At 41.9% G+C, this 15,161-nt stretch overlaps 1 protein-coding gene and 1 long non-coding RNA gene across 7 annotated transcripts in view; one reads left to right on the top strand and one right to left on the bottom strand.

Annotated features, from left to right (window-relative positions):
• SKI (SKI proto-oncogene) overlaps positions 1–10,038 on the top strand; it is a 101,438-nt gene extending 91,400 nt beyond the window's left edge. For 2 of the 5 annotated variants that reach the window (XM_048967773.1, XM_048967777.1), the window contains 4 exons: positions 51–316; positions 1,234–1,535; positions 3,660–3,890; positions 5,651–10,038. In XM_048967773.1, coding sequence (XP_048823730.1) covers positions 51–316; positions 1,234–1,535; positions 3,660–3,890; positions 5,651–5,839 — 988 coding nt within the window. In that variant the 3' untranslated portion in view covers positions 5,840–10,038. The remainder of the gene's footprint in view (positions 1–50; positions 317–1,233; positions 1,536–3,659; positions 3,891–5,650) is intronic. The other 3 variants (XM_048967776.1, XM_048967778.1, XM_048967775.1) reach the window with 2 other exon arrangements.
• LOC125703392 (uncharacterized) overlaps positions 7,737–15,161 on the bottom strand; it is a 32,773-nt gene continuing 25,348 nt past the window's right edge. For both annotated transcript variants that reach the window (XR_007380845.1, XR_007380846.1), the window contains 3 exons: positions 12,148–12,588; positions 10,864–10,993; positions 7,737–9,470 (listed from right to left, as the gene is read on the bottom strand). This is a non-coding gene — a long non-coding RNA (uncharacterized LOC125703392). The remainder of the gene's footprint in view (positions 9,471–10,863; positions 10,994–12,147; positions 12,589–15,161) is intronic.

Raw genomic sequence — 15,161 nt, 5'->3', positions numbered from 1 at the left:
CAGGAATATGACTCTTTTTTTTCTCCTTCCTTTTGCCTCCCCCTCTCAAGCAGTTTTTACTCCTACAAAAGCTTTGAGAATGCTGTGGCTCCCAACGTGGCCCTCGCACCTCCTGCCCAACAGAAAGTTGTGAGCAATCCACCCTGTGCCACAGTGGTGTCCCGCAGCAGCGAGCCGCCCAGCAGCGCCGCACAGCCACGGAAAAGGAAACATGCTGCAGAGACCCCGGCTGTCCCAGAGCCAGTGGCCACTGTTACTGCGCCTGAAGAGGATAAGGAATCAGAAGCAGAAATTGAAGTAGAAACCAGGGAGGAATGTAAGTGTATATCTGCCTTATTTTGCTTTATTTGTGCTCTGTTTTCCTCTGGTTAACCTCCAGGAGTTAGCGCACAACTCACAACTCTGTTGCGTTCCAACATGATTCTGGAGGCCTGATACCTCAATGGTACATTAAGATACAGTTTTTGGTACTAATGAAAAGTTTGTAATAGTGAAAAATGAGAATGGAATGTAAATTGAGGGAGTGTTCTCCTGGGGCAGGAACAGAGGTGCATCAACAAAAAGTATCTGAAGCACAGGGGTCCACAAACCAAGAGATTTTCATTAAAACAGACAGTCTTTAGTTAAAGCAGGTAGGTGTTGTGCGGAGGTGAACGTAATGTATGTGTAGTTCAGAGCAAAGTCTTTGTGGTGTATGAACACGTAGCCCACAGCAATGCACACACACTTCTAAGCATGGAATTTTATGTCAGCCAGAGAGTGAAGTTGTAGTTTCAGAGCTACATCCATGCAGCTCAACACATAAGGCAGGGATCAGGAGTTGGAATGCTCTTAGACAGTACTGACATCTTGGGCCCCTCAATGAAGGATGAAGATACTACTGTTGCCTTACCAATGTATCCTTTAGAGAATCCTGCTGCTGATCTCAGTATGTTCAGTCCATACCTGCTGTGTAGTTTTGGCAAAGTAAGAGGGTCTGCCCACTGAAAATGTCAGGATCATGTAGATTTGTGATGTAAGACAAAATCACAATTCAAGCAAATAAGTTGGTTCTCTATGATACCCAGGTTTGCATTTTCATCACACTTCAGAGTATAAAACGAGTATTTTCTTTCTTCCATTTTTTCATTGACTACTGCCTGTCTCCTCTTTAGAAATGGGGCTCAGCATATTTTGAGTTACATTTGTTTTCTACATTTTTTTTTATTAATTTTAGATGTTTCTATTTTTCAGTCACCTCCTCCTTATCCTCGCTCTCCTCCCCATCCTTTACTTCATCCAGCTCTGCAAAGGACATGAGCTCACCTGGGATGCAAGCCCCAGTCCCAGTCAACAGTTCATATGAGGTTGCAGCACATTCTGACTCTCACAGCAGTGGGTTGGAAGCTGAGCTGGAGCACCTAAGGCAGGCCCTGGACAGTGGCCTAGATACAAAAGAAGCCAAAGAAAAATTCCTCCATGAAGTTGTTAAAATGAGAGTGAAGCAGGAAGAGAAGCTAAATGCTGCCTTGCAAGCCAAACGCAGCCTACATCAGGTAATGTTGAAGAATAGCTTTCTCTTATCGCTGTCTGCAGATGCTCTTCCAGATAGAAACCATTAAGTTGTCTCATGTTAGAAAGAATTGCCTCATTTTTCCCAAATAGCAACAGCCTTTACTGGAGAACGTTTTGTAAATTCAGCTGGGAAACCAAAGTATACAGGAACCATTCTTACTTTTTTTTTTAAGCTTGCCACCTGTTTTTGCTTTAGAGTATAAATCCATGGTTACCAAAATCAACATTTTTCTTTTACTGAAAAAATCTTCTACCCCAGCACAGTTTATTTTATTTTAATTTCACTGAACTAGAAACATCTCTGTCATTTTGGAGCTTTTACTCATAGTTTAAAAGATTTTCAAAAGTCCTGCCATTGCCCAGCTGCTGGAGGGAGGGGTTCTTGGGAGACGCCTGCCCAAGCTCTCATGAAGAACTGAACTGCAGCTCTCCTGCTTCATCCAGTGGAGAAACTCCTCATTTCCCTAAATCCCAGGTGCATCAGGAAGTAGTCAGACAAAAAAAGTTGGAGATAATGTGGCCGTTATCAAATGACAGTGGCTGCACAGAATGGTGGGTGATAGGGCAGAATTAGGACATAGGAATGCAAGAGAGCACCAGATTAGAAGCTTTGCCTGTCCTCTTTGAATATTGTTTGTGGAGCTGGAACCAAGCTAGAAGTGTAATCCATGAGATAGCTGTGGGGTGTCAGCTGTAAAGCAGGGCCCCGGGGACAGAGCACTGGTATCTGTACCATTGGTCAAGAGCAGGTGGATGCAGTCTGGCTTTTCTTTGAGGAATGAAACGGAGGACAGCAGCTCAGGGACATAATTTGTGTGCATCATCACTGCTGTGTTAAAAACTGGAAAAACAAACAACTCAGAGTTGAGATTTTCTACTAGCAAGTAAGAGGAGGTGAAAAAGTTGGATTGTGAAGTGCGTAGATAGGATCACAGTTAGAGGTGTAATGAAATTTACCAACTCAGATTCTTGCAGAGCTTTGTTACAGCAGAGCTCCCTGTGCTGAATACTTCTTATGTGCAGATGGCTTGTTCTGTGCAAGCTGCAAGTCAGGTCCTGGAGAAGGGAGACTGAGCACTGTCTTTTCCACAGAGCTGCTTTTTTTGTTCTTCATCACTTTGTGCAAAATCAATCACTTCATTCCTTTGCATTTCAGTGAATCTGCTTCATGTTATGCATTTAAAATTAAAAATATTTAAAGAAGTATTTAAGTATATATACTTGAAGCTAACTGCTAAACTTGTTAACTACATACACAGTGTATAGTTAAATAGGAGTTATATCAGGTAAGTAAGTGATGAAGCAGCAGAACTGAGCTTTGAGGCACTAAATCCAGCACATGGTAGAAGAAGTTACCCTAACCATCCTTTTCCATTTGGGCAGCTGTGGGCTTCCAGTTCCACATACAGAGCAAATACATTTGTGCATGCTTCCAGAGGCAGGGCTGAGCTAACAATGGCCTGGATAGGAAGTGAGATTGTCAGAAGAGTGAATTTCCCATGACCCGACTGCAGTGGTACTTAACAGAAACATGCTGCTGTGAGGGTTGTGTCTGACAGGGAGGAAATGCTGCTTCTGAAAAAAAAAAAAAAGTTCCTAATTTAACCATTTGGGAGACTGGCCTTTGGTCAGCCATGTTTTTCAAAGCATGCTGAGGGACTCGTCTTCTAACAACTTTCTGACAACTTCTGAGAGAGGTGGCAGTTCCCAGAGCAGAGCACAGCCTGCACTCAGTCGAAGGTTTCAGCCTGGGATTTCCCAAGAGCTGTGACAGAGCAGCCTGCTGGCTGGGAGCCACGAGAGGTAGGGCTGCACACCGCTTACCTACAGCGGAACAGAATTCCTTTCCTTTAGAAAGAATATTCACAATTTGCTTTTTCTCAGACTTACCCAAAGTATTCTGGTGGGGGTTGACAAAATGGATCTGCGTATGGATTTCTTCAGCAAGCAATAAGTTTCCTTGTTCAGCTTTGCTGTACACAAAACATTCACAAACAGCACACATCACAGCGTTGTGCCTCTTTGCTGTCTTCAGTTAAATATGGAATTTGCACTAATTCAGCCTCTGCCCCTCAGTTCTCACATTTACTGCTGGTGTGTTGTAGGAGCTGGAGTTCCTAAGAGTGGCAAAGAAGGAGAAACTGAGAGAAGCAACGGAGGCAAAGCGCAACTTGAGGAAAGAGATTGAGCGTCTGAGAGCTGAGAATGAGAAGAAAATGAAGGAAGCCAACGAGTCTCGGATACGGCTAAAGAGGGAGCTGGAACAAGCCAGGCAGATCCGGGTCTGCGACAAGGGTTGTGAAGCTGGCAGGCTTCGGGCCAAGTACTCTGCCCAGGTAAGACCTCAACACTGACAGCAAGCAAACCCACTGACTGTGCACTTCTCAGCACTGGATTGTATCTGTATTTTCTCAGATGCCAACTGGCCTCATTTTGTCTAATTTGATGAAGTCCAGCTCTTATCTATATAATGTCTGTGTCCCCATCGTGTCAATTTACATCCCTGGTCCTAATTCAGGGCTTACTAACTTGCCTGAACTTCAGTTCAGGTGAGTTCTGCCCTGAACCTTGCACATTTGTCCACTGAAAATTACTGTTTACAGGCAACTAAGACAACAAGACTAAGACATTACTTCAGTTCCACTAATATTCTGTTGGCTGTGCCAATGCTTGGAGATCCATTTCAGTACAGTACACAATAGGCAGTCACTTCAGGATAGTTCCTGGAATGCAAGAACATGCCATTACATGTAATGTGTATGCTTAAAGCTTTGAATTAAAAATCCTTCCCTGCCCTTTCTTCACCAGATTCTTATGTAAGAAATTATTTTACTGTTTATTTAAAGCAACCAAAGCCCAGCATTGACCCAAGAGCTCAGGCTTCGCGTCCTTAAATCACCTTGTTGTGTCTTGCTGTTGCAGGACATGTGGGGATGCAAGGCAGTTCACTGTTCAACCTCTGAAATAACCCAGCCCAGCAGGCTAAGCTGAGTTAGAAAGGAAATCCAGGAGGCTGCCATGAGAAACAGCACTGAAAAGCAATCCACTGCATGCCCTGCCTTCCCCTTCCTCCAAAAAAAAGAATCCCAGTTCCCCAGTAATACATTTCCTACAGAAGAGCATGGTCCCCTATTCACAACCCACACCTCACATTAGAGAACCCCTGGCCTTGATAGAGATTTCAGATGACAGCCTTAAGGCCATTTCCTTGCTGCATCGTAAATAAGAGGCATGAGTCAGGAGTTAGCCACAAAAGTTTCAAGAAAATGGGGCACATTTGCCTGAATTTAAACTGCTGCACACAGGAGATGTGTACCACTGGCAGCTGCCACACAGTATCATCTTACATTCGCTTAACTTGCCTACTGTACACACCTGTGTTAATGGTAAAGGGAGTTCTTCTAGATCACATTTACTGTAGCTGTGTTTCTGCTGTGCCTGCTGCTGGATGCACACACTTTATGAAGGCACTGCTATGCCCAAAGCACAAGATACAAATACTTGATGTGGTTACTTTAAGGAAGAAGGAAAAAGGAAAAGAAAAAGCAATAGAAATCAGAAATTTGTCTAACCCAGGCTCTCAATAACGGGAAGGGGAGTGGTTCACTTGTTACCACTGTGAGACACGTCTAACCGGAGACCAGAAGCAGGAAATGATGTGGGCTTCCTCTCCAGCATCACAGGATGTCTCACTGATAAGAGGTGTCCAGACTAAACATAACCAGATTGAGAACTGCTGCTCTGGGCGTTACCTGCAGCTCACTTCCACTTTAGCAGGAAAAAAAAAAGAAAAACCAAGGCAACAAGTGCAGATAAGCAGAATTCCTCACAGGCTGAACAGAGCTTTGAAAATCCACAGGTGCCTCTTTACAGTTCCACACGTTTAATGGGAGAGGTTTACAGGTTCCTGTTTGTGAGGGTACTGCAGCTGATACAAAGAATACATCAGAAGTATTTAAGAATTTCTAAGCTAAACAGTTTGTGTAAAGCACTTGGATAATTGCAGAATAGTGCATGGAAACAAAGTAGGGAAAAAGAGAATTCTTTTCCTTACCTCCACTTTGGTAGTTTCATGTCTGGTTTTTCTTTTCTCCAGATTGAGGACCTACAGGTTAAGCTTCAGCACGCAGAGGCTGACAGGGAGCAGCTCCGAGCTGACCTGATGCATGAGAGGGAGGCTCGAGAACACTTGGAAAAAGTAGTCAAGGAACTTCAGGAACAGCTGTGGCCTAAATCAAGCAGTCAATCCAGCAGTGAAAACACAACGAGCAACATTGAGAATTAAACCACCACGTCGTCTCAGACAGACAGAATGACAAATATGCACAGTAAGGGAGGATGTGTGGGGTACGTGTGTAAGTGCATGTGTGAGTAGTGGTGTCCTGACACACAGATCTATGAATACGGATTCTTATTAGTTGGAAGGCAAATGTTACTCTTTATAACAGAAGCACTGAATTACGCCTCTTTTGTTTTTTTTCCAATCCATATAGCACAACATCTTACTGTGCCTATAAAACACAAAGTGTTTATAAACAAGATACTTTTAAGTCCACAGCAAATTTTCTACTGGCAAACTCCAAGCAAGCAGCATCGTCCAACTAGAATCAGAGAAAAAGGCAAGCATGGCAGTGTTTTTATGTTGCCCTTCTGCCTGTCGGAACATTTTGGAATTTAAAAACAAACTTTTCTTATAAGCTATTTAAAGTAATTCATTACACAGACTTGGTATTAAAAAAATTAACAAGATTTTTTATAATGAACCTTTAAAAGCAAAACAAAAACCTTCGATGCACAATTTTTATGACTTGTTAAAGGCTTTGGGATTCTTAACGCAGAAGCCCTTTGGTGATGATGCCATTTCATTAGCAGTTTTCCAGCCGTCTAGGAAGCCATCACAGTTTTAATCCTGTCCTGTGGTTGTATGAGAATTTCAGAGTGCTTTTCAAAGTTGATTTTTTCCTTAGAAACAATCACCTTCATTTCCTGTCCTGAACACAAGAAGAAAGGAAGATGCAGGATTGTAAGGGTGTGGGGGGGGGAGGGGGGGGCAGGAAGAGAAGATGGACGCTTCAGAATTACAAACCCAGCCTTACAGACTTCAGTGTTTCAAATCACACCATATTTTCTACAGACATCTTCATTAATCGATGTGTTCAAAAGACTTCATCCAAGAGCACTTCAGCTTTAGGAAAAGAAAGAAGTAAAGGAAGGAAATGGATGATCTGTTAAGTTGGTTGAGAAATAAAGCAGAAGATGTGTTTTGAAGTCATTCTGAAATCTTCGCGTCAGCTTTCGGTTCTCTGGAAGACTCATCTTTGTTGCACCATCTTACCATAGAATTCAGTATTTACCTACTTTTATTCTGAACTGTTTGTCAGGATTTCTGTGCCCAAGGAGAGTGCAACATCGCATTACTGGATACTACAGAGAAGAAGAACGACACTTTTGCTGCTGTGAATAAGCCTACATCTTTTTTAAAAGAAAAACTTCTGTTTTTAAAAATAGAAATTACTTTAATTTTGGGATCCAAGCCGCAGCCCCGGAATAAAAATGCAGCATAGCATCACCTTGTCTTACTGTCATTGTCGTCGTTGTCAATTTGTTTAAACTGCACTTCGTCAGAACATTACTCTGCATTTTATTCCAAATTCTGGAAGTTTACAAGTTCAGCATTCTCAATTCTACTCTGCAGATGTTAAAATCATCACCACCATTTCCACCACGCACCGTCATTTCCATGTGTGCAGAAGGGGAACTCAGTGGGTACAGAATGCTACCAAGCACAAAGGGTTTCACAGCTGTGTCTGTCGAGGCTGGGAAGTGCTCAAAGTCAGTTGGTGCTTTACTGAATGACAGAGGAGTTGTTTTCACCCACACACACTCACCTCTGATACACTCAAGCTCAGTGAAAAGTTGATCTGGGGCTGCAGTTGTGCCTTCCAGCTCATTTTTCCTCTCAGCATCTTCTATAGGCAATGCTGACCTTCTTTTTTTTTTTTAAACTTTAAGAATAAAAAGAAAAAAAAAAATCCTATGCATCATCATACCCAGAAGTTATTCTAAACAAAGAAATGTATTTCCAGTAATCTTTATTTGCTTTTGGACATTAATGCAAACTATGTAAGCTTAAAAATTATTTCCCTGTAGACAGAAAGCGGCTTCCAATCCTAAAATTACAGTATTTACTTACAGTACATTAGAGGGTTTTTTGTTGTTGTTTTTTTTTTGTTGTTGTTTGTTTGTTTTAAACAAGAGCTGTTTGCTTGAAACCATTATAATAACCATTATAGTAACTGTGAGCATTAACAGAGAAGTTCATATATACGTTTTAGGTACAAAAAGAAGAAATATGAAAGGAGTAATAATTACTGGGACAATGTAGAACTGTTGGGAGCAAGAAACAGTGACAGCAAATAAATGACACAAACCTGCCTGGTTGTGCAGGGCTTGGCCCTGTGCGTGGGATGCTGGAGCCTGAGGCTGGATGCAGAACTCCTCTTCTAAAGTGCAATGCAAAAGGATTTTGATTATGCTTAGACAACGTTGTTGGGTTTTTTTAATGTGGGTTTTTGTTTTGTTTTTTTGCTTCTTTGTATGTTTTTTTTTTTTTTCTGCAATTATTAAATCATATGCATGGAATTAAAATCTCTGCCATATGTATATTCATTAATGGGCATTATTACTGTCTTATGTAAAGGGTTTATTTTGTTATGCAGTATGCATAAAAATGTTCTCAGCCTTATGATTTCCAGATCTGTATTATTCACTGATTTCTTCAAGGGAAACTGAACAATTTTAGCTTTAGTTGATCATTGTGCATTTCAGAAGTCTCCCATTTGCTACGTTTTGCTGCCGTGTCAAGAAATTACACATAGAACACATCTGTTCTCACCCCAATATCAGACTCCTGAAATCTGCTTCTTCAGATACTGTTGTTTTCCTCCTGCTGTGACTCACCCACTCATGGGCAGCACAGCCCTCTCCCTTTGCTTTTCCTTCCAGGAGCGGCGCCCACTGACCTGTAGCACATGGCACTATTTATTTCGTGTCTCAGGAAGGATAGTGATTCACTGCCACAACTTCTGTGCATATGATGCTTTTAGCCTCCAACATCAATGAATTCTGCTTTTTTTTTTCCCCAAAGAAAAAGAAATTAATAAGAAACATTTTTCTTAGCTGTCAAACCACCATCATCATCTTTGTTTCTCACATAGATCAGATGAGATTTGCAAGAAATCTTTCTAAAATGAATTACATTATGAATTATGTACTATTGTTAGAAAAGCACGGCTTCTTCTTTTGCCATGTCTTACAATGAAGTGTAAAACGTGACTAAATCACAGCATTTGAAGTTAAGACTTATTAGCGTTTGATTCTAGGGAATGGAAACATCCTAGTAAAAAACGTCTGCAAAATCAGGTTTACAAATCATTGTGATTGAATAAGGTGCACAAAGGCTGACAGCAACCCCTTTCCACCAGCAGTTAATTGACAGGGGAGTTTTTACAGGATAGGAACTGTAAATCATTGTGTGTCTTTCCTAAGTACGCTTGAATGAAATGAAATGAAATCTTGATACGTTCTGCAGAAATAATTATTTTCTAATTCAGAATTCCTGTGTATGTCATTTATTTTTACAGTAATTCTGTCAGTATAAAGCCATAGAGACACTTTGTAAAAACGCCTCTCCAAGCGGGGGGAGCCTTCAGGGGAAGCCGTGCTGGAGGTGTTGAGGTGAGGGGGTTCTGTGTGTAATTTCTGTGTCTGCTGCCCTGCCGTGGGGCAGCTCTCACTCACTGCTCAGTCCGCAGGTGTAGGAGCTGTAGAGGCCATTTCTCACTCCATCTGCTCTTTAGTTTCCTTTACGAAGTTAAAAGGGAGAAGAGGTGTTTCACACAGGCTGTTGACTCTCCCTGTAATTAAAAATATATTACTTGTATATTCAGTTTAATCACTCATTGTTTCTATTACTGAAAGAAGACTTAACGAAGGGAAAAAAAAAACCAACAGCAATAACATTCATATCTTTGGAGCAGCTAATAGTATAACATAATATTCTGCTTTTCAAACAGAACTAGCCAATGTAAAAAAACTTAACAGTAAATTCAACATGTAAATACTTTTTTTCATTTTACACTGTTGTATTATAAGTGTATATGGTGTTTACTTTTTCAAAACTCTTTCTTACCTGGTAGCTGTCTTGTTTTATGAGTTGTGTTTTTAACTAAGAAGAACCTTTGCTGTCTGTTAGGAAAAACAAAACCACAAAAAATCTTTTTGCGAGTTTCAATGTGGGTTTAACCTCTCTCCATCATTTGCATTTTATTTGTCCATGTTTTCACTGTATTTTATTACCAAAAGGTTGATTTCTCTTTCTGTTCTGCCCTCAGAATCAGCCCAGATGTTTTAGGACTTTTTTGTTGGTTTGGTTTTTTTTGTTATTGTTTTGGGTTTTTTTTCTTTTATTTCTTTTTTTTTTTTAAATCAAAAATCACAGAAATGACATTTTTTCAATTGAAGAAAAATAAATCTATACATTTATAATAGCCAATAGCATTTCAGCACATTTTTGTTATCCTGGTCTCTCCTATGCTGCTGCTAATGACAATATTATGACTTACTCTACTATTCTAGAACTATTTTTATGTAAGTAATGTATGCTTTCTTGTTTATAAATGCCTGATTTAAAAAAAAATAAGAAAAAAGCTTGGCATATTTATCTATTTCGCTGTGTACCTTGATAGTCCTTTTCCACCCCCTTTTCCACATCCCCTCCCCTCGAAGCAGATAATATTGTAAAATAAAGGACTTTATGAGATTATGTATGAAAATAGCTATGCTTATATACCACAGTGACTGAATGTACAGTGTATAGACGCATTACCTAAAATAAAATTGTTTGTCCAGAAAAAAATAAATAGATATGCAATGGTTTTTGAGTTTTTTCTGCTTGCAGCTGGGCCCTCACTGTTCAGGACAGATGTCAGAGATGTGAGAGGTGTCTGGAAAGGTGTGAGGGATCCCTGTGTGAGAAGTCAGGACTTATCAAAGCAGTCTAATTTAAACACTGCAACAGGCAGAAACTCTGCTATGCAGACGCACACACAACTTGTTCAGATTGTCATTTCCCTTGGGACAATATATTTACCTAGAGCAGCAGCAGAGGTAACAGCACCAACACCAAACACTGCCTGGCCTGGGCAGGCACCAGTGCCAGCTGTGCTTCCTTTCCTTGAGCCTCTCAGACCCAGCAGATTAAACAGACGTCCCTGGGCAGCAGCAGTGCTAACAGAACGCCAGACTCACCTGGAGATCTGCAGGCTGGAGATGTGCTCTGCCTTGTGCTTAAGGAGAGGTGTGGAAGAGGTGAGGGCTGAGCACGAGCTCTGCGTCCTCAGCAGGTCCCTGTGGGGCTGCTTGGCTCAGTCTGTTGTAGCTGTGGAGAAACAAACACAAAGCTCGTGACTAACATGGGCCAGATGTCTTCACATGGCATGAGCCACCTCACAAGTCTGATGACAGAACAATTTATTATTATGTGCTAAGAATACTAGATGTATATTTGTTGTATGCGTGCATATAGATCTGGACGAGTCATATTCTGTCAAGCAGCAAACTTTTTTAGCCTGCAAGCCAATTCCTTGTGTTCCAGTTTTGAGATCATGCAATGTAGCCATGCATTCATCTGCTACACACCCACACACCCTAAAAAAAAACACAAAACCCCTTCTGCCTATGGGTGGAAGTGGCATTAAATTGTCATAGATGCTGGAGGGAAGCTCGGATTTCCTGCCATGGTTTATCTTTTTTAGCATCCAAAAAAAAAAAAACAAAAAAGGCTGACTGCTTTAAATGCTCTCAGGCCCACAAGCAACCTGAGGCTGCGTGCTAACCAGAGCACCAGCCAGCCCTGCCACGAGGCTCTGAGGCACCACTTAGACAGGCATTCTCAGGTCTGCACGTGGCAATACTGATAGAAGAAAGGAATTTAATTAGAAATGATGCGCACCTCTTTGCGGGAAAATCCTAACAGTGGATTCAGTACATTTCCTTTGAAGAGGAGACGTGTAAGCACATAACAGTTTGTACCAGGTCAAAGAAAAAGAAATACAAGAGGGGAAAAATGCAAAAAGCAGGAGATGGAAACATATGTTAAAGTAATTCTCTCATGGTTTTCTGAGAAATGGCTGCAGAATTTCCACAGCTCTGGTACATTTCTTAATGTGCCCTTGTAAAACAGTGGAAAAGCCAGAGAATGATCAAAGGAAGCTTAAAAAAAAATGGTACTTCTTATTTCTGACTCATCTGGCCTTGTTTTCTAAGGTGTTGGTTTATTTCCTGTTTCTACCACCTGGACATTAGCAGTGGGCACAACCAGCAGTCACACTCCCAGCTCAATTTCTCAACAGGACACAGCAGAATTCCTTCCTTTAGGAATAGGGTGACAGTCCTCAACCTCATTTACCATTGCACTGCAAATCAGTAAATTAACTCAGACACAGATTGAAAGGATCCTACTACACTGATAAAGAACAGTGTAGCAATAATTCAAAATTATTATGCAAGTAGAGAAGGACAAGACAGAGTTACCTTCCAGAGCAGGAAGCTTCAAGCTCACCCACCGCCCAGCACTGAGACGGAACTGTTGTGATGCAGTCCTGGGTTAGAGCCAGGTTCCCAGCTCAGATAAGGACATCGAACTCAAGACAGTTTTCAAATAAATCTGGGAGTAAATCGTGTTTGTTTCATTTTCTGAAGTTAGCTGAGGCTAACTTGGAAGTCAGGCCTGGCCGCACACACGGTAGTCTCAGATGTCTGCATCCAGCTCGCAGTGCTATTGGCATTGTCCTTATTCTTGGACTATCCCTACGCAGCTATCCCAAATTCATCTGGCTGCTCTGCACTCCAGGAGCTTTCACTGCACTGACCCACATCACAGGCACCAATGCATGGAGCAGACCCCTGTAGATCGTTCGCCTCCTCCGCAGTTCTGAGTTCACGTCCTTTGGAGGGAGGATGAATACATGGCTGCTGTAATAGAAGACCATGAAGACAGGGGTCAATGTTGGCAAAACCCAAAATAATACACACAATTACTATCTTTTTTTTTATTATTTTAAATACTAACTTGCTTACATACAGAAACGAAAATGATTAAGAGAAATCCATAGCTGCTGATTTGCTAGCTGTAACAAGGATGCCAGTTTAATGTCACATCGTAAATGAGGCGTTCAGAAGAGGTTTGTGAGTTGAGACACACAGCTGGGGCCACGCTGAGAAGAAGTGCATTTTCCAACACCATTAAGTTAGGTGCCTGTCAGTTTCTTAGCAGGCAGCAAGAAATGGAGGTGTCCAGGATACTCACTCGCCCATGCAAAGCTTTGCTTTCTCTCCATTTCCTCACCTTTCCTGGACTTCTGTAGTCTTTTCCTTTGGCAACCTGCCTCTGCCCACACAGCTGCAGTTCAAGAGGTACCAGGATAGTTTCATCACTGTATCACTCGAAATATCCACTTGCACACAGTAACCAGAGCAAGGAGACTGCTCTCGAAAATACAGGGCAAAGTCACACGTTCCTAAAGCCACCAACTGCAAACACGGTGCATGTATTCGATGAAAGCTCTTGGATGGAGGACAAATGGTAAAAATGGCCATGAAATATCAAAACCAGAAACAAGAGCTCAGCACCGTGTCTCGCTCCTTTCCAACCCTTATTTATACCTAACAGATGGAGCAAAGGGAAAACTCAGCGCACATACAGGGCAGAGGTTTGATAGGGATTTGGGGCAGAAATGAAGACAGCTCTTGTTGCTGCCCATGGTGTCCAAACCACACTTTTTATGTGCTCCCATGTTCATCTGCTGAAAAGATATTAAAGAAATACATCTTGGCACATCTGCAAGGAAGGGATAAAACTTGCAGAAGATGATAGGAACCAGGGAAGCAGTAAAAACCCAGGAGTGTCACAGTTAATGATGATATGTGAGTAATCCAGTTATAAAGGCACTGTCAGTGGGAAGAGAGCACAAATATAATAAAACCCAGCTGTGTGACGTACACTCCAGTGGAATTTTTATTAGATGGCTTATGTGCACTTTAAGTATACCTGACTGCAATGCAAATTCTCACAGACTTGTGTTGGGGAGGAAAAAAAGCTTCCACAGATCTCTGTGCTGAACTGATTGAGTTGAATTGTTCTGTACAGTATCCGTGGGTTTTCTTGGCTCATCTTCTTGGATTTACTTTTGTATTTGTTGTCTGCTGAGTCAGCTCCTTAATCTGGAAGCTTGAGAATTTCATGCTCCTAAATAATTCCCCAAAGCCTGTTCTGGCCTGGTAGCTCAGTCCTCTGGCCTTTCCATCACTTATCACTAATGACTACTCTTGTCTCTGCCGTTCGTATGAGCTACAACAACAACCACCACCACACGGGCAGGACAGGAAGAACCAACAGAAAAAGTACTGAACTTACAAAGACCAAAGGAAAAATCAGGGTTACTGCTGCAAAGATTTGTTAAAATAAATAGATAAATAAATAAAATCTGCACACTGTAAACATCTGCTGGATTAACCCGGCAGCTGGCTGAGCTCCACGCTGCCATTCACTCACTTCCCCTCTTCCCAGTGGGATGGGGGAAAGAATAATTTAAAAAAATAAATAAATAAAAGCAAAACTCGTGGGTTGAGATAAAATATTTACTAAGATAAAGGAGGAGGAAAATAGCTAGGACTATCTGGAGAGATGGATGCACAAGCACTTGCTCACCACCCCACAACTGATGCCCAGCTACCCCCGAGCAGCAGAAGAGATGAAGTCCCACCCCCTCCAAAGCTCCTTCCACATGTCAGACACTATGGAACATCCCTTGGGCCACTTCCAGTCAGCCATCCTAACCCTGCACCCTCCCAACCCCTCGGGCTCAAAAAGCAAATAAAAAACCCCACCATCTGTAGCGTGCCCCTGCCCATGAACTCCAGACTTGATGACTTTCCATAGCTCTCAGTCCTGGATTACATTCTACATACCACGAGTGCACTGCCAAAAGGTTCAATAAACAGATCATTTTTAAGCAATAGTTTCATTGCACGCTTAGAAACAGAACTAGTTATTGTACCTCTGCTTGTATCATCATCATAGTTGCCTTCTCTACACTCCATTAGAATAGAACTGGAATGGTATGTTCTGACCTCAAGAAGACACGAGGTTCACATCTGGAAGTGGTGCTGTGAGGTTAAGCGTTCTGTATGTTGAGTTCTGGACTTCTTCTGCACACAGAAGTGCTGCTGATGTTAGGAGGCATGGATGGAACTGCAGGTAAGTGAAAGAGTCCATCCCTCACCTGCCTTGCCCACGATCGAGCTCACTATAAACAGATTCTTTAAGTTCTGACTCTCACAGTGTATAAAGCTGGGATCCCACGCTGCTTAATTCAATTTGGCAGATAACATTGGTGAAAGGCATTGATTTCTTCCCCCACTGCCTCTTTCTCTTCCATCAATTTTCCCAGATAAGAGGCCTGTGGCTCAGACCCTGCTGGTGACGGATGCCTTGTAATTGCTTTGAATGGATTATCACCAGACATCTAGCAGGCATTTACAGTGCT

Source organism: Lagopus muta, chromosome 21 (assembly GCF_023343835.1).
Source record: "Lagopus muta isolate bLagMut1 chromosome 21, bLagMut1 primary, whole genome shotgun sequence".
Taxonomy (NCBI): Eukaryota; Metazoa; Chordata; class Aves; order Galliformes; family Phasianidae; genus Lagopus; species Lagopus muta.
Note: the sequence above shows the minus strand (reverse complement) of the source record. Positions and strands in the feature narration are given on the sequence as shown.